This window comes from Rhinoraja longicauda, chromosome 10, assembly GCF_053455715.1.
Source record: "Rhinoraja longicauda isolate Sanriku21f chromosome 10, sRhiLon1.1, whole genome shotgun sequence".
Taxonomy (NCBI): domain Eukaryota; kingdom Metazoa; phylum Chordata; class Chondrichthyes; order Rajiformes; family Arhynchobatidae; genus Rhinoraja; species Rhinoraja longicauda.
This window is the reverse complement of record NC_135962.1, coordinates 3,365,218-3,384,829: the sequence shown is the minus strand read 5'-3', so window position 1 is coordinate 3,384,829 and position 19,612 is coordinate 3,365,218. Positions and strand designations below refer to the sequence as shown.

Sequence of the window (19,612 nt, the reverse complement as noted above, 5' to 3'; positions counted from 1 at the left end):
ACACTGTCCTACACCCACTAAGGACCATTTTTACATTTGCCCAGCCAATTAACCGTCAAACCTGTACGTCTTTGGAGTGTGGGAGGAAACTGGAGATCTCGGAGAAAACCCACGCAGGTCACGGGGAGAACGTACAAACTGTACAGGATGGAACCCGGGTCTCCGGCGCTGCATTCGCTGTAAGCCAGCGACTACCGCTGAGCCACCGTGACCTGTGCCCTCTAGTTTTAGAATCCTCTACCCTGGCAAAAAGACTGTGAGCGTTCACTTTATGCATGTCCTGTACTATATGAATTCAAAATTAGGCTACGTTTATAGACCACTGACAACAGTGTACAGATACAAGACAAAGAGGATAACGTTTAGTGCAAGATAAAGTCCAGGAAAGTCTGATTAAAGATAGTCCAAGGGGGTATAAATTATACATGTCTGTAGAAGGGTCTCGACCCGAAACATCAACATCATTCCGCTATCCCGCTGAGTTACTCCAGCTTTTTGTGTCTACATTTATCAACAATTGTTTTCAACAATATTGATATTTCAACATCTCTTCTCTTTGAATTTATAACCAATCGACTTTCAATTTAATAAATAACTAAAAATTAAATTAAATGTGGCGCAGCGGTAGAGCTGCTGCTTTACAGCGCCGGAGACCCGGGTTCCACCCTGACTTTGGGTGCCGTCTGTATGGAGTTTGTACGTTCTCCCCGTGACCTGTGTGGGTTTTCCCCGAGATCTTCCCGCACTCCACAGACGTACAGGTTTGTAGGTTAATTGTCTTGGTTATAAATGTATAAGTATTTAAATAGTCCCTGGTGTGTGTAGGGTGGCGTTAGTGTGCAGGGATCGCTGGTCGGTGCGGACTCGGTGGGTGGAAGGGTTTTTTCCGCGCTGTATCTCTAAACTAAAGATGTTAGAGTTGCCGATACACGCTACTGTTGGGTTACATCACGGATAAGGCACTGGCCAGCTCCCTCTTGGTAGTGTAGATCTCAATATGATCACCATTCAGCCCCACTCGCTCCTGAAGGCAGTGGGACTGGTTCAATGTGAAAATATCTTTGTTTGAGTGCAAGACCACAACTCACTTGCACAAGTAGAATGAGCAGTAGGATTCTTGTGGCTCAACTCTAGCACAGTGTGTGACGACAACAGAAAATGTAACGGAATCAAAACTAACATCATTGACATGAACAATTAGGTCCCAACAGTGCTTCCTTGGGTCATAAACATACTTAGTTCAGTTTATTGTCACGTGTACTGAGGTACAGTGAACAGCTTTTTATTGCGTGCTAATCCGGTCAGTGGAAAGACAATGCATGATTACAGTCATATTTCCTTGCTTGGTTCAGTAAAGTTAAAGTTAAGTCCACAGTGCACAGATACTTGGACAAAGTGAATAACCTTCAAGTGGTGCAGCGGTAGAGTTGCTGCCTTACAGCGTTTGTCAGAGACCCGGGATCCAACCTGACTACGGGCGCTATCTGTACAAAGTTTGTACGTTCTCCCCGTGACCCGCGTGGGTTTTCTCCGAGATCTTTGGTTTCCTCCCACACTCCAAAGACGTGCAGGTTTGTAGGTTATTTGGCTTGGTATAAACGTAAATTGTCCCTAGTGTGTGTAGGATAGTGTTGATGTGCAGGGATCGCTGGGCGGCGCGGACTCGGTGGGCCGAAGGACCTGTTTCCGTGCTGTATCTCTAAACTTAATTTTTTTTTAAACTAAATAAAGTCCAGTCTGATTAAAGATAATCTGAGGGTCTCCAATGAGGTAGATGGGAGGTGAGTACCACTCTCTGGTTGGTGATAGGATGGTGCAGTGGCCTGATAACAACTGGGAAGAAGCTGCCTTTAATGCGTAGCTACAAGCAACAAAATGCATGAACTGAAAGCAATGTTGAAACCCCTGCCCCGGCCTGGCACGTTACCTTCATCGCAGTCTTCCGTATCACTCTTGCTCTCCAGTTCCTCTGACAAAGAAGGTCCTATCAACTGCTGCGACCGTATCCCCGGGGCCTGGTCGGCCTGTAGTTGTGACTGCAGCTCGTCCACACGGTCCCGGAGCTCCTGAAACCAGCACACAACGCACGGACTGAGATTCACTGCTCATGGATCACAGAGTCATAGAGTCACAGAGTGATACAGTGTGGAAACAGGCCCTTCATAGAGTCACAGAGTGATACAGTGTGGAAACAGGCCCTTCATAGAGTCACAGAATGGGGGTGAAGTGGGGGTGTGGAGTGGGGGTGGGGGTGTGGAATGCAAAGCTGGAGGGAGGGATATGGGTGGAGGGGGACAGAGGGGAGGAGTACGAGTTTCAGTTGAGTTTAGTTCATTGTCACCTGTACCGAGCGAGGTACAGTGAAAAGCTTTCGTTGCGCGCTAACCAGTCAGCGGAAAGACAATACATGATGACGAGCTGTTTACAGGACGGTTAACAGGGAGATGGGAGTCTCGGGGATGGGTAATGAGCATACAGAGGAGGGGGAAGGAGCAGTGACCGACAAGGGTCAGATGGTGGGAGAAATGGGAACACACGGGAATGGGTGCAGTGGTGGGGTTGCCAACTGTCCCGTACATTACACGGGTCATCCCGTATTTTGGGCTAAATTTGTTTGACCCGTCCCAGTTTAGGCCCGGGGGGGCGCTGTAGGCCCGGACGCTGTGCGCCCGGACGCTGTAGGCCTGCACACTGTAGGCCCGGGCGCTGTAGGCCCGGACGCTGTGGGCCCGGACGCTGTAGGCCTGCACACTGTAGGCCCGGGCGCTGTAGGCCCGGACGCTGTGGGCCCGGACGCTGTGGGCCCGCACGCTGTGGGCCCGGATGCTGTGGGCCCGGGCGCTGTGGGCCCGGGCGCTGTGGGCCCGGGCGCTGTGGGCCCGGACGCTGTGGGCCCGGACGCTGTGGGCCCGGACGCTGTGGGCCCGGACGCTGTGGGCCCGGACGCTGTGGGCCCGGACGCTGTGGGCCCGGACGCTGTGGGCCCGGACGCTGTGGGCCCGGACGCTGTGGGCCCGGACGCTGTGGGCCCGCACGCTGTGGGCCCGGACGCTGTGGGCCCGGACGCTGTGGGCCCGCACGCTGTAGGCCCGGACGCTGTAGGCCCGGACACTGTAGGCTAACGGAGTGCATTCGGGGAGCGGGGCCGAGTGTGTTCGCCTAATGGAGGTTGCATAGCAACCCGCCTCCCGGCCCGGGTGGCCACCGTTGGTGGAGCGGGAGCACGTGGCCGCTGGCTGAGTGAGGTCATGTGACGTCACCTTGTCCCCTATTTGGGAGTTAGGAAAGTGGCACCCTAGGCAGTGGGGGGGTAAGACTTGCAATCTGAGAATTCAGCGTTCATTCCGCTGGGGTGTAAGCTACCCAAGAAGAATAGTAGATGCTGATCCTCCAGTTTGTGTAGGGCCTCACTCTGACGATGGAGGAGGCCCAGGAGAGGGGAGTCAGTGTGGGAATGGGAGGGGGAGGGGCCTGACCTGAAATGTGGTCAGTCCATTCCCTGCACGGATGCTGCCTGACCCACTGAGTTCCTCCAGCAGTGTCCTCAAGGGGCAGGTTAACATGCAGAGCGAGATCACACCTTGGACGATTATCCCATCCCAGGAACTGCACCCCTGACGTTGCTGCATTCCTGTAGCGCCCGTCTACCCCGGGACAGAGGGTGGGACCACGTCAAGAGGCCGAGCACTCTGAATGGACGCGGCCTACAACGCCACAGAGCGCCAGAGCAGTGGTGGAGCACATTGACACATTGTCTGGCCGGGCCGACCCCGACAACTCCAACCCAGTGTCACCGCCAGTACAACAGGCCTTTTAGGCCAAGTGAAGACTTGGGCGACACGGTGGCGCAGCGGTAGAGTTGCTGCCTTACAGCGAATGCAGCGCCGGAGACCCGGGTTCCATCCCGACTACGGGCGCCGCCTGTACGGAGTTCGTACGTTCTCCCCGTGACCTGCGTGAGTTGTCTCCGAGATCTTCGGTTTCCACCCACACTCCAAAGACGTACAGGGTTTGTAGGTTAATTGGCTTGGTATAAATGTAAAAATTGTCCCTGGTGGGTGTAGGATAGTGTTAGTGTGCGGGGATCGCTGGTCGGCATGGACCCGGTGGGCCGAAGGGCCTGTTTCCGCGCTGTATCTCTAAACTAAAGACTAACCTATTTTTATAATTTCTGACTGGAAGAGTACAAGATGGCACTTGTGGTCTACAATCTCACACTCTCGTATTTAGTGTGATTGTGCCTAATGTGTAATAGAACTGCCACTGGGCTGCATGCAAAAACAAAATGTCCCTGTATCTAGGTATGTGTGAACATCCCAACAACAGGACGGTATCAGTGCAGCCAAATGACTGGAGAGAAAGAGACATGCAGAAGGACACAGGCCCTTCAGCCCATCCAGTCCTCACCAACCACCCGTATACTAACCCAGCTTCATCCCATTTATAATTCTCTCCACAACCTCACCAATTCTGCATTCACCTCCACACCAGGGACTAGAAAGTAGTGGCTGACACCCTCACAGTCAGCCCTTCATCCATGCCAATCCCACTGGCCTGTATTTGGCCAATATCCATCTAAACCTTTCCTATCTTTATATTTCGCCTGGGCGGCTTACAACCCAGTGGTATGAATATTGAGCAGGAAGGAACTGCAGATGCTGGTTTAAACCGAAGATAGACACAAAATGCTGGAGTAACTCAGCGGGACAGGCAGCACCTCTGGAGAGAAGGGATGGGTGACGTTTCAGGTCGAGACACTTTTCTGGTTCATCAGGCCGAAGGGCCTGTTTCCCTGCTGTACAAGTCTCAAATGGTGAATAGAAACATAGAAAATAGGTGCAGGAGTAGGCCATTCGGCCCTTCGAGCCTGCACCGCCATTCAATATGATCATGGCTGATCATCCAGCTCAGTATCCTGTACCTGCCTTCTCTCCATACCCCCTGATCCCTTTAGCCATAAGGGCCACATCTAACTCCCTCTTAAATATAGCCAATGAACTGGCCTCAACTACCTTCTGAGGCAGAGAATTCCACAGACTCACCACTCTCTGTGCGAAGAAATGTTTTCTCATCTCGGTCCTAAAAGACATCCCCCTTATCCTTAAGCTGTGACCCCTGGCTCTGGACTTCCCCAACATCGGGGACAATCTTCCCGCATCTAGCCTCTCCAACCCCTTAAGAATTTTATATGTTTCAATAAGATCCCCCCTCAGTCTTCTAAATTCCAGTGAATATTCTCAAGTCATGTGTATGTGTGGAATGGGTAACGTTTCAGGTCGAGACCCTTCTTCAAAGCGAGAGTCCAGGGAAAAGAGATATAGGCGTGTAATGTAGAGAGATATCGAATAAATGAATGCACAACGTGCAAGAAAGTAACGATGAGAAAGGAAACAGGCCATTGTTAGAATCTTATAGAAACATACAAAATTCTTAGAGGTTTGGACAGGCTAGATGCAGGAAAAATGTTACCGATGTTGGGGGAGTCCAGAACCAGGGGTTACAGTTTAAGACTAAGGGGTAGGCCATTTAGGTCTGAGATGAGGAAAAACCATTTCACCCAGAGTTTGAATCTGTGGAATTCTCTGCCACAGAAGGCAGTGGAGGCCAATTCACTGGATGTTTTCAAGAGAGAGTTGGATTTAGCTCTTAGGGCTAAAGGAATCAAGGGATATGGGGTGAAAGCAGGAACGGGGTACTGATTGTGGATGATCAGCCATGATCACATTGAATGGTGGTGCTGGCTCGAAGGGCCGAATGGCCTGCTCCTATGTTTCTATGTTAGCTGTTTGCTAGGTGGGAACGAGAAGCTGGTGCGACTTGGGTGGGGGACCAATGGAGAGAGAGGGAATGCAGGGGTCACTTGAAGTGAGACAAATCAACATTATACCAGTGCCCATGCAAAATATGGGATGCTGTTCATTGTGCGTTTGTTGTGACAGGCCATTGCTGAGTCCTATTACCCCAGCATCAAAGTCGTCTCGTTGAGTCTCATTGTCTGTAACTCGTTTTCACCTAGCCCACAGCTAACGGCCAGTTTCCTTTATCATCGTTACTTTTTTGCACATCTCTCATTCATTTCCTCTACATCTCTCCACATCACCCGTCTATATCTCGTTTCCCTTTCCCCTGATTCTCAGTCTGGAGAAGGGTCTCGACCCGAAACGTCGCCCATTCCTCGCCTCCAGAGACGCTGCCTGAACGGCCGAGTCACCCCAGCATTTTGTGTCCGCCTTCGGTGTGAACCAGCGCCTGCAGTTCGTCCCTGCGCTATCTTTCTCAGCTGTGTTTGGGCAGTTTGCAGCCCGTTGTTGTTCCCCAGCGAGCACAATCCCGACGTCACTGACCCTCAGCTGCTGTTCGTACGCCTCTCGTTGCCGTGACAACCTCTCGTCCTGCAGGAAGAACTGGCTGCCCGTCGGGTCCAAGTTTCCAAACTGTGGGCAACAAAGGCAACACCTCACCTTAACATCGCAACGTTACATAGAAATCTATTTCGAAACATAGCCAATATGTGCAGGAGGAGGCCGTTCGGCCCTTCGAGCCAGCACCGCCATTCATTGTGATCATGGCTGATCATCCACAATCAGTAACCCGTGCCTGCCTTCTCCCCATATCCCTTGATCCCACTAGCCCCTAGAGCTCTATCTAACTCTCTTTTAAATTCATCCAGTGAATTGGCCTCCACTGCCCTCTGTGGCAGAGAGTTCCACAAATTCACAACTCTCTGGGTGAAAAAGTTTTTTTCTCACCTCAGTTTTAAATGGCCTCCCCTTTATTCTTAGACTGTGTGGCCCCTGGTTCTGGACTCCCCCAACATTGGGAACATTTTTCCTGCATCTAGCTTGTCCAGTCCTTTTACAGTTTTATACGTTTCTATAAGAACCCCTCTCATCCTTCTAAACTCCAGTGAATGCAAGCCCAGTCTTTCCAGTCTCTCCTCCCGCCATCCAGGGGATTAACCTCGTGAACCTATGCTGCACTGCCTCAATAGCAAGGATATCCTTCCTCAAATTAGGAGACCAAAACTGCACACAGTACTCCAGATGTGGTCTCACCTGGGCCCTATACAACTGCAGAAGGACCTCTTTAATCCTATACTCTAATGTATTTGTACATGTGCACAGCTTTCACTGTCAGTCACAGAGTGATAGACAATAGACAATGGACAATATACAATAGATGCAGGAGAATGCCATTCGGCCCTTCGAGCCTGTACGCACCACCATTCAATGTGATCATGGCTGATCATTCTCAATCAGTACCCCGTTCCTGCCTTCTCCCCATACCCCCTAACTCCACTAACTTTAAGAGCTCTATCTAGCTCTCTTGAAAGTACCCAGAGAATTGGCCTCCACTGCCTTCTGAGGCAGAGAATTCCACAGATTTACAACTCTCTGACTGAAAAGGTTTTTCCTCATCTCCGTTCTAAATGGCCTACCCCTTATTCTTAAACTGTGGCCCCTGGTTCTGGACTCCCCCAACATTGGGAACATGTTTCCTGCCTCTAACGTGTCCAATCCATTAATAATCGTATATGTTTTGATAAGATCCCCTCACATCCTTCTAAATTCCAGTGTATACAAGCCTAGTCGCTCCAGTCTTTCAAAATATGACAGTCCCGCCATTCCGGGAATTAACCTAGTAAACCTACGCTGCACGCCCTCAATAGCAGGAATATTCTTCCTCAAATTCAGAGACCAAAACTGCACACAGTACTCCAGGTGCGGTCTCACTAGGGCCCTGTACAACTGTAGAAGGACCTCTTTGCTACTATACTCAACTCCTCTTGTTATGAAGGCCAACATTCCATTGGCTTTCTTCACTGCCTGCTGTACCTGCATGCTTCCTTTCAGTGACTGATGCACTAGGACACCCAGATCTCATTGTACGTCCCCTTTTCCTAACTTGACACCATTCAGATAATACTCTGCCTTCCTATTCTTACCACCAAAGTGGATAACCTCACACTTATCCACATTAAACTACATCTGCCATGCATCCGCCCACTCTAAATCTAAAAGAAAATCACTCACACAACCTGTCCAAGTCAGCCTGCAACCTCATAGCATCTCCCTCACAGTTCACACTACCACCCAGCTTTGTATCATCTGCAAATTTGCTAATGGTACTTTTAATCCCTTCATCCAAGCCATTCATGTATATTGTAAATAGCTGCGGTCCCAGCACCGAGCCTTGCGGTACCCCACTTGTCACTGCCTGCCATTCTGAAAGAGACCCATTTATCCCCACTCTTTGCTTTCTGTCTGCCAACCAATTTTCTATCCATGTCAGTACCCTACCCCCAATACCATGTGCTCTAATTGTGCCCACTAATCTCCTATGTGGAACCTTGTCAAAGGCTTTCTGAAAGTCAAGGTACACCACATCCACCGGCACTCCCCAGTCAATTTTCCTGGTTACATCCTCAAAGAATTCCAGAAGATTAGTCAAGCATGATTTCCCCTTCGTAAATCCATGCTGACTCGGAACGATCCTGTTACTGCTATCCAAATGCTCCGCAATTTCATCTTTTATAATTGACTCCAGCATCTTCCCCACCACTGATGTCAGACTAACTGGTCTATAATTTCCCGTTTTCTCTCTCCCTCCTTTCTTTAAAAAGTGGGATAACATTAGGTGATAGAACCACACACCATGGAAACAGGCCCTTCGGCCCAACTCGTCCATACCGACCAACACGCCCCAACTACACTGGTCCCGCGTTTGGCCCACATCCCTCTAAACCTTTCCTGCCCTAGTGTGAAAAAGAATAAACGTGTACATACTGCAGTAAGAACTGAAGGGAGAAAGCAGGAGCATGAAGGCTTGCGCAATTTGCCTGGCTTTCATCCCGCTCCTACCCCCTCCTCCTCCTCTCCCCATCTCCCTCCCCCCCCACCCCACCCCCTCCCACCACCACCCCTCCCCCTCCCCCCACCACCCCTCCTCCTTTACCCTCTCCCACCCCTCCCCCCTTCCCTCCCCCACCACTCATCCCTTCTCCCCGCCACCCCCCTCCCCTCTCCAACACATCCCCCCTTCCCCTCCCTCCCCCACCACCCCTCCACCCTTGCCCTCTCCGCTTCCCGCTCCCTCCCCCACCACCCCTCCACCCCTCCCCCTCCCCCACCCCCACCACCCCTCCTCCCTTCCCCCCACCACCCCACCCCCTCCCCCCACCACTCCCCCCCCCCCCCCCCCCCCCCAGGGGCGTTAGACCTTTTTCCAACAGGGGGAGGATGGTGCCTGGATCGTGCTGCTGGGGGCAGACACAACAGTGGCATTTACGGGACTTTGGGAGGGGGATGTGGATCACACTCAGGTGGATGAGGAGTGGTCTTGGCACCATGCTGGGCACAGACATAGTGGGCCGAAGGGCCTGTTCCTGTGCCCTACTGTTCTGTGTAAATCACATTAAACCTCTGGCAAGTCCCGAAGGAGGGTCCCGGGCAAGTCCCAGCGGCTGAGTACCTTCTCTTTCAAAACCATCTCCAGGTTGCTCTGCAGCTTCTGTGCAAGTCTCTCGGAGTCAGACAACCGCTCGGAATTTTCCAGAAGCTCCTTCTCCAGCCGACAGTTTTCCTTTAAGACAGGAAGGGGCGGGTGAACCACCGTGAGTCTCGTGATGTCTGAACACACTTACAGAAGGGCGAGCAATGCAGAACAAAACTTTGGCTTGAGATATTCTGCATTTCCATTCAAAACTTGACAATTGTGAAAATCAGTGAGGTGAGGGATTATTATCGTCGCCCGTCAATTGTGTGGTCAGGAATTAGTTTAGAGATACAGAGATACAGGGCGGAAACAGGCCCCTTCGGCCCACCGGGTCCGCGCCGACCAGCGATCCCCGCACACTAACACTATCCTACACCCACTAGGGACAATTTTTACATTTACCAAGCCAATTATTACCTACAAACCTGCACGTCTTTGGAGTGTGGGAGGAAACCGAAGAAAGAGGGGGGAGGGAGAGATGGGTTAGACAGAGGGGAGAGAGAGAGAGAGGGAGTGAGGGGGGGAGTGAGAGAAAGAGAGAACCCACGCAGGTCACGGGGAGAACGTACAAACTCCGTACAGACGGCGCCCGTAGTCGGGATGGAACCCGGGTCTCCGGCGCTGCATTCGCTGAAAGGCAGCAACTCTACCGCTGCGCCACCGTGCCACCGATTCACCACCATGTTACAAAGGTAACTTTATTGATTGAATGAGATTGATTGCAAGATAAGAATTTGTACGTTCTCCCTGTGACCGCGTGGGTTTCCTCTTACGCTCTAAAGACGTGCAGGTTTGTCGGTTAACTGGCTTTGTTAAACAAAGAACCATAGGTGCAGGAGGAGGCCATTTGGCCCTTCGAGCCAGCACCGCCATTCATTGTGATCAAGGCTGATCATCCACAATCAGTAACCCGTGCCTGCCTTCTCCCCTTATCCATTGATTCCACTAGCCCTTAGAGCTCTATCTAACTCTCTTTTACATTCATTAAAAATTGTAAATTGCCCCTAGTGCGTTGGATAGTGCTAGTGTACGGGGTGATCGCTGGTCAGTGTGGACCCGATGGGCTGAAGGGCCTGAGTCAGTGCTGTATCTCCAAATCTCTAACGTCTACAGATACAGCAAGCTGCCAGGATTGGAGGGGATTAGCTACAAGGAGAGGTTAGACAGTCTGGTGTGGGAAGGAACTGCAGATGCTGGTTTACACCGAAGATAGACACAAAATGCTGGAGTAACTCAGCGGGTCAGGCAGCATCTCTGTAGAGAAGGAAAGGGTGACGTTTCAGGTCGAGACCCTTCTTCAGACCCTGAAGGAGTAAGACCCTGAAGAAGGATCTGGATCCAAAACGTCACCCATTCCGTCTCTCCAGGGATGCTGCCTGTCCCGCTGAGTTACTCCAGCATTTTGTGTCTACCTTCGGTTTAAACCAGCATCTGCAGTTCCTTCCTACACACATTGCTGTTGTGGAAGATGTTTTTAGTGTATTGTGTGAGTTGTGGGCGTTCAGTGCATGTCAACACCTGCTCATCTGGGATACAACTGGCAAATCTGGATTCATCCATTACGAGAGCCATTCTTAAAATACAGCCTGGTCCTACCATAGTTAAATAGAATTTATAAAATACTTGACATTATTCAGTGCAGGTTAAAATAGTAATAGATGTTGTAATAATGTAAATGAACCTGAGTAAACAAAATCCATGAAAGTTCATGAACCGTGTTATAGGAAAGATGTTGTCAAGTTTTAAAGGGTTCAAATGTACGAGGATGTTGCCAGGACTAGAGGGTGTGAGCTATAGGGAGAGGTTGAGCAGGCTGGGACTCTGTTCCTTGGAGCACAGGTGGATGAGGGGTGATCTAGTAGTTACTGAGTTAAACCCCTGTCCCACTTAGGCGATTGTTTAGGTGACTACAGGTGACTAGGCTGTCACCACACGGTAGCCGGGGTGTCGTGTGTACGGTCGTGAGTCGTCTCCAAAGAGTCGTAGCGTCTTTCTGGTCGCAGCTGGATTTTCAGAATGTTGAACGTTTGTCGGCGACAGTGGGTTTGACGCCAGTGAGCACAGCTTGCCGTCTCCTGACGGGGGCGCTGTCATAGGTTGTCGCCGGTGCTGACTTCGGTCAATTCCATTGGTGACTACCTACGTCAACCGGCGACAGGCGTCTAAACCGGAGGCCAAAATGGCGTGAATTGTCTTCAGTTGTCGCCGACAGGGTCGTAGCTTGTCGCGGGTGGACGTGGGTTGACTTCGGTTGTCGTAGGTTGTCGCCTGTGTGGTCGTAGGTTGTTGCAGGTGCGGTCGTAGGTGGACGTCCTACTCGCGACGATTGGGTGGCTGGGTGGCGGTAGCTTGACGTCGACTAGGTGGTAGGTTGTTGTAGCTTGTTGTGGACATTGTCATGGGGGGGGGTCCAGTCGCCGGTTTTTCGGAGACCTGCTACGACCACGACAGTCGCCGGCAGTCGCCTAAAGAATCGCCTAAGTGGGACCGACCCTTCACTGCAACATGTGGTGTGTGTGTCTGGGACAGACTAGGGCGTGTTACGGGGCGCGGCGGGGACATTTTGTCACCTTGGCGGCCAGTGCCAGGCGGTCGCGGAGGAACCCTTGGTCTGCCTTCACTTTCTCCATCTCAGTGTGGAGCTGCAGCTTATGCTGGTGGGCCTGCTGCAAGGCCTGATCCCTCTCTCTCGCCATCTCCATCTTCAGGCCGCTCAGCTGTTTCTGCTGCTCCTGCTCCACTTTACTGAACAAACAACAACAACAACAACCACAGGTGAAGACTCCCGGTCTGTTGGCACAGGAACACAGACCATAGGCGCAGGAGGAGGCCATTCGGCCCTTCCAGCCAGCACCGCCATTCATTGTGATCATGGCTGATCGCCCACAATCAGTAACCCGTGCCTGCCTTCTCCCCTTGATTCCACGAGCTCTATCTTACTCTTTTAAATTCATCCAGTGAATTGGCCTCTATTGCCTTCATTGCCCCCCCCCCCCCCACCTCAGTAACACTAGTTTAGTTTAGTTTAGTTTAGTTTAGTTTAGTTAACACCCAGCCCAGGCCAACTGGGTCCGCGCCGACCAGCGATCCATGCACATTAACACTAACCCACACACACGCCAGGGACAACACTAGCCCAACATGCAGCACAGAACGCCACAGGAGATCCTACTTCCCTGTGGCTATCCAACTGTACAACTCCTCCCCCTTCTGTCGTGGGCTAGACTGAGACTGACAACAACAACCCCCCTCCCACCCCCACCCCTCCCCAATGTTTGCACATCCCCAACCCTTTCCATTTGTCACTTTAATTTCACGTTTCATGTATTTTGTGTTGTTATGACACAAACCAATTTCCCTCCTGGGATAAATAAAGTTCTATCGTATCGTAACGTATCATCTCGTATCAGAAACATAGAAAATAGGTGCAAGAGTAGGCCATTCGGCCCTTCGAGCCTGCACCGCCATTCAATATGATCATGGCTGATCATCCAACAGTATCCTGTACCTGCCTTCTCTCCATACCCCCTGATCCCTTTAGCCACAAGGGCCACATCTAACTCCCTCTTAAATATAGCCAATGAACTGGCCTCAACTACCTTCTGTGGCAGAGAATTCCACAGATTCACCACTCTCTGTGTGAAGAAAAACGTTCTCATCTCGATCCTAAAAGACTTCCCCTTATCCTTAAACTGAGACCCCTTGTTCTGGACTTCACCAACATCGGGAACAATCTTCCTGCATCTAGCCTGTCCAACCCCTTAAGAATTTTGTAAGTTTCTATAATTCTATAATATAATTCTCCCAATATAATTTGTAAGTAATATAATATAATATAATTACAAATATAATTTGTAAGTTTCTATAATTCTATAATATAATTCCCCCCTCAATCTTCTAAATTCCAGCGAGTACAAGCCAAGTCTATCCAGTCTTTCTTCATATGAAAGTATTGATACCAAGTCATTAACCTACCAGCTCTTTCCTACATACATCAGATGGGCTTGCCTTAAACTCATTCTAGGTTTCATAGAAGATAGACATAAAATGCTGGAGTAACTCAGCGGCTCAGGCAGCATCTCTGGAGAGAAGGAATGGGTGACGTTTCGGGTCAAGGCCCTTCTTCAGACTCGACCCAATACGTCACCCATCCCTTCTCTCCAGAGATGCTGCCTGTCCCGCTGAGTTATTCCAGCATTTTGTGTCTATCTTCGGTGTAAACCAGCATCTGCAGTTCATTCCTGCACACTAGGTTTCGTAGACTAACATAACAGGTAAACATATTCAAAGTGGATAACAAAAAATAACTAAAAAGCACAAAATGAAAGGGTGCAAGATATATTTGGTTAGAAAGTTGGACAGGTACATGGACAGGATAGGTTTGGAGGGATATGGGCCAAACGTGGGCCGGTGGGACTAGTGTAGATGGGAGCCCTGAGGTGGGAACGATGAGGGAGTGGGGGCCTGGCAAACGGAAGTCATTGAAGAGATGAAGGGCGGGTGACGTGTCTTGGACGTGGGTAGTAGTAAAGATGAGGGAGTGGCTGTCTGAAGAAGGGCCTCGACTGGAAACGTCAGCCATTCCTTCTCTCCAGAGATGCTGCCTGACCCGCTGAGTGACTCCAGCATCTTGTGTCTATCATGAGTAATGATCAGTCAGAGTGCAGGAGGGAGGTTGGAAAGCTGATTGCTGAATGGTGCCAGAACAATAATCTTGCTCTCAGCATCAGCAAGACCAAGCAGCTGGTTGCTGACTCCAGAAGAGGAAAGCTGGTGATCCATGAAACGTACAGGAAGGGGCTGCAGATGCTGGTTTACACTGAAGACAGACACAAAATGCCTCTCCCTCTTCCCCGACTCTCAGACTGAAGAAGGGTCTCGACCTGAAACGTCACCCATCCCTTCTCTCCAGAGATGATGCCTGACCCGCTGAGTTACTCCACCATTTTGTGTCTGTCTTTAGTGTAGTTGGGGCATGTTGGCGTGTGTGTGGGGAGGTTGTACTGAAGGGCCTGTTTCCGTGCTGTGTGTCTCTATGGTGATGCAGTTGTGTTGGTGTTGGCGGTTTTAGGCGTGCGTGCGTGCGTGTGTGCGTGCGTGCTGGGGAGGTGGGCGTGGTACCGGAGGTTGCATTCGTTGGCGTGCTCAATGGCAGCGTGCCGCTCATCCACCTCTAAAGCCATCAGATGCTTCAGCTTCTCCGCCTTCTCCAAGTCACCTCCAAGCTTCTCCTTCTCCCTCAAAACCTGATCAACGCACTCCCTGGGAAAAAAAACACAGAGTTGACATCCGTTTACTGAAGCAAGCTTTGACCCACTGAGACTCGAGGGTGTGGGCTGTGTTGTACTTCGTGGTCCGGTACCTGTTGTACCTTTGTTGTGACTCTGGAAGGACCACGAGTACACATGTTTAAGATGTTATCATGGTGGAGCTTATACTCCAGGCCGCCTGGATCCAGAGTGACCGCCTAATCACACCAATCCCTTATATACACAGGCATACAAAGTAGTTCTTGGATATACAAAGTAGTCCCAGCAATATCACAACATCCCCCTTGTCTTATATATTACAACATCCCCCTTGTCTTATATATTACAACATCCCCCTTGTCTTATATAAAATTGTTTTCTTTACCATTCGAGGGCTAAAATACATTTAACAAACAAAACCAAAACACCATTGCTTTTTGCAAACAAAACCAATAACACAACTAAACACAATTAAACACAATTGCTTTTTTTCGCCATCATGGTGGTCACTCCTCTGCGGAATTTCACTCATCTCCGTGTGGTCACTCATCTCCGGGTGGTCACTCACTCCGTGTGGTCACTCCACAGATATATACATTTATACAAAAGCATCAAATATAATACATTAAGCTTTCATTACACAGATCACTACACAGGTCATTAAACACAAAATATTCATTTTGTTCCATATCTTCCCCTCAAGAAGACGTGCTGTGTAGATCAAACGTAGTGTAGGCTCTAGATGCTCCACCACCATGATTTGCCTGCCACTGCTGGCCTCCCACTGCTGGGCTGGCACTGCTGGGCTCCCACTGCTGGGTTGGCACTGCTGGGCTCCCACTGCTGGGTTGGCACTGCTGGGCTCCCACTGCTGGGCTCCCACTACTGGGTTGGCACTGCTGGGCTCCCACTGCTGGGTTGGCACTGCTGGCCTCCCACTGCTGGGCTGGCACTGCTGGGCTCCCACTGCTGGGTTGGCACTGCTGGCCTCCCACTGCTGGGTTGGCACTGCTGGCCTCCCACTGCTGGGCTGGCACTGCTGGGCTCCCACTGCTGGGTTGGCACTGCTGGGCTCCCACTGCTGGGCTCCCACTACTGGGTTGGCACTGCTGGGCTCCCACTGCTGGGCTCCCACTGCTGGGCTGGCACTGCTGGGCTTCCACTGCTGGGTTGGCACTGCTGGGCACCCACTGCTGGGTTGGCACTGCTGGGCTCCCACTGCTGGGCTCCCACTGCTGGGCTCCCACTGCTGGGCTCCCACTGCTGGGCTCCCACTGCTGGGTTGGCACTGCTGGGCTGGCACTGCTGTAATCACGGTGCGATCGCGCCTCCGCTGCAGTGCGCTCTTGCCCCGCCCACAGGTGCTCCCCGGCAGCTGTCGCTCAACTTTTCGAACGCGCTGCCGCTGGCCCCGCCCACAGGTGCTCCCCGGCCCCGCCCACAGGTGCTCCTGGCAGCTGCCGCGCTATTCCAACGCGCTGCCGCTGCCTCGGGCCCAGGGCCGTCCCGACTCTACGGTCGACGCGCCTGGGTGAGTATTTAGTGCCTCGGCCTTTACCGGCCGCCGCACCTCCGCGGGTGGTCGGTCCCTCCGGTCGCCGACCCCCTCCGGTCGCCGCACACCTCCGTAGGTGTCGGTCTCCTCCGGGGCTCTCCCGGTCGCCGCACACCTCCGTAGGTGACGGTCTCCTCCAGGGCTCTCCCGGTCGCCGCACACCTCCGTGGGTGTCAGCCCCCCCCGGTCGCCGCACACCTCCGTGGGTGTCGGTCTTCCCCGGTCGCCGCACACCTCCGTGGGTGTCGGGTCTCCCGGTCTTTCCGGTCACCGCACACCTCCGTGGGTGTCGGCTCTCCCGGTCGCCGCACACCTCCGTGGGTGTCGGTCTCCCCCGGGGCTCTCCCGGTCGCCACACACCTCCGTGGGTGTCAGCCTCCCCCGGGGCTCTCCCGGTCGCCGCACACCTCCGTGGGTGTCGGTCTCCTCCGGGGCTCTCCCGGTCGCCGCACACCTCCATGGGTGTCGGACTTCCCCGGTCACCGCACACCTCCGTGGGTGTTGGTCTCCTCCGGGGCTCTCCCGGTCGCCGCACACCTCCATGGGTGTCGGTCTTCCCCGGTCACCGCACATCTCCGTGTGTGTCGGGTCTCCTGGTCTTCCCCTGTTGCCGCACATCTCCATGGGTGTCGGTCTTCCCCGGTCACCGCACATCTCCGTGTGTGTCGGCTCTCCCGGTCTCTCCCCCGCGAAGCAGTCGCAGGCTTCTAATCTCGGGCCTACACAGGTGCTGGGGCGCGACGTGGGCCTACACGCACCGCCCCCAGCAGCTTGCAGCGTCACGTCGGCAACTCGGCGCCGACTACTGAGCAGGTAACTATACCAACTCACACTGGCCCTGTCGGGATGCACTCCAAACGTCCCGAGACCACGAGCTGGAAACTTTTCTTTTGTTTTGTTTCCCTTCAGGGCTTTTTTTTTCCTCTTCTTTTTTTTTCTCTTTTTAACCTTTTCTGCTCGGGCATGCTTCATTCTCCCTAGGCGAAACACCAAACCGCTGCCACCATGTTGTACTTCGTGGTCCGGTACCTGTTGTACCTGTGTTGTGACTCTGGAAGGACCACGAGTACACATGTTTAAGATGTTATCATGGTGGAGCTTATACTCCAGGCTGTTTATTCCAAGGCCGCCTGGATCCAGAGTGACCGCCTAATCACACCAATCCCTTATATACACAGGCATACAAAGTAGTTCTTGGATATACAAAGTAGTCCCAGCAATATCACAACATCCCCCTTGTCTTATATATTACAACATCCCCCTTGTCTTATATATTACAACAGGCTGTAGGGAGGGGCTGGGCAGGCTGGGACTTTAGTCGTTGAGCGCAGGAGGATGAGGGGTGAATTATAGAGGTGTACCAGACCAAGTGGACCCGTTGGGCCCAAACCTCTCCTGCATTGGTGCAGCACCCTCTCCTCTCCCCCTTCCCCCTTCCCCCTTCCTCCTCCCGTTCCCCTCCCCCCCTCCACCCCTCTCCCTCCCTCCCTCCCTCCCCCCCCCCCCCCCCCCCCCCGAGGAGATAGATTTAAACTTTAAAATGTGAATAACTTAAAAAATATAACACCGACTTCAATGAAACTTCTTCCATTAGCACCAAAGGGAATGACGGTGAGTAAGGTGGGACTAAAATTGTCGCGCTATCGTATACCGTTTTGGCTGTAGTTCAGGAACAAACAAACTAAAGTTTTAGTGTATAGATAATAACATCATGAGGGGAATAGACTCAGGTACATCATTCCCTGAAGGTCGAGTTGCAGGTAAGATGAGGTGGTTAAAAAGACTTTTGGCACTTTGGCCATCATCAGTCAGAGTATTGAGTATAGAAGTTGGGAGGTCACGTTGCAGTTGTATAAGACGTTGGTGAGGCCGCATTTAGAGTATTATGTTCAGTTCTGGGCACCATGTTATAGGAAAGATATTGTCAAGCTGGAAAGGATACAGAGAAGATTTACGAGGATGTTGCCAGGACTAGAGGGTGTGAGCTATAGGAAGAGGTTGAGCAGGCTGGGACTATTCCTTGGAGCGCAGGAGGATGAGGAGAGATCTTGTCGAGGTGTGTAAAAATGAGAGGAATAGATCGGGTAGATGCACAGAGTCTTTTACCCAGAGTAGGGGAATCGAGGACCAGAGGACACAGGTTTACGATGAGAGAAGGAAGATCTGAGAGGGGCCTAGGGGGCAATGTTTCCACTCAGAGGGTGATCCGTATTGGGGACAAGCTGCCAAAGCGAGCTGTAGAAGTGGGAAACATTTCTGAAGACATGGGGACAGATAGATAAACAAGAAGGGTTTAGAGGGACAAGGGCCAGATGCAGGCAGATGGAAGCATCCATGTATTGCCAACTGTGCTGACATGGATCATTTGGGCTGAAGGGCCACTACAGCTCTGTGACTGTGTAACTAAAGAGGAAACAATCGACTTACATCAAGTGTCTGATCTCATTTTTGAAGGTGGCCAGGACTGCCTGGTGGATGTCGTTCTTTGATATGAGCAGCTCGTTCTCCAGAGCTAGGGTTAACTCCAACAGATTCACCTTCCCGTACACGGCAAACTCCAGAGTCTGTAAACAGTGACAGGCAGCGTCATTGTACAGCTACACCTCTCACACGCACACCCCACACACACACCCCACACACACACACACCCCCCACACACACACCCCACACACACACACCCCACACACACACACACCCCCCCACACACACACACCCCACACACACACCCCCCACACACACACACACTCCACACACACACACCACACACACACACTCCACACACACACCCCACCCCCACACACACACACACACACATCACACACACACATTCCACACACCTTACACACACACACGCACACACACACACATCACACGCACACATTCCACACACACCTCACACACACCCCACAAACCCCACACACACACACGCACACCCAGCCCACACACACACACCACACACCAGCCCACACAGACCACACACACATACACACCCTCCACACACACACACACCACACACACACACCCCACACCACACCAGCCCACACACCCCCCACACACACACGCACACTCCACACATACCACACACACACCTCTCACACGCACGCACCACACACACACCCCACACACATCACACACACACAAGCACGCACACACACCATACCACACACACACACGCGCACACACCCCACACACACACGCCCCACACAAGCATCACACAAGCATCACACACACACTCCCCACACACACACACACACCTCACACACACACACCTCACACACACCCCACACCCCACACACACAATCACACACATACC

At 52.0% G+C, this 19,612-nt stretch overlaps 1 protein-coding gene across 5 annotated transcripts in view; it reads right to left on the bottom strand.

Moving 5' to 3' along the window:
* nin (ninein (GSK3B interacting protein)) overlaps positions 1-19,612 on the bottom strand; it is a 142,582-nt gene that overhangs the window by 45,285 nt on the left and 77,685 nt on the right. For all 5 annotated transcript variants that reach the window (XM_078406067.1, XM_078406068.1, XM_078406069.1 and 2 more), the window contains 6 exons: positions 18,727-18,863; positions 14,617-14,757; positions 12,066-12,240; positions 9,472-9,582; positions 6,345-6,434; positions 1,928-2,066 (listed from right to left, as the gene is read on the bottom strand). In XM_078406067.1, the coding sequence (XP_078262193.1) occupies positions 1,928-2,066; positions 6,345-6,434; positions 9,472-9,582; positions 12,066-12,240; positions 14,617-14,757; positions 18,727-18,863 (793 nt within the window). The remainder of the gene's footprint in view (positions 1-1,927; positions 2,067-6,344; positions 6,435-9,471; positions 9,583-12,065; positions 12,241-14,616; positions 14,758-18,726; positions 18,864-19,612) is intronic.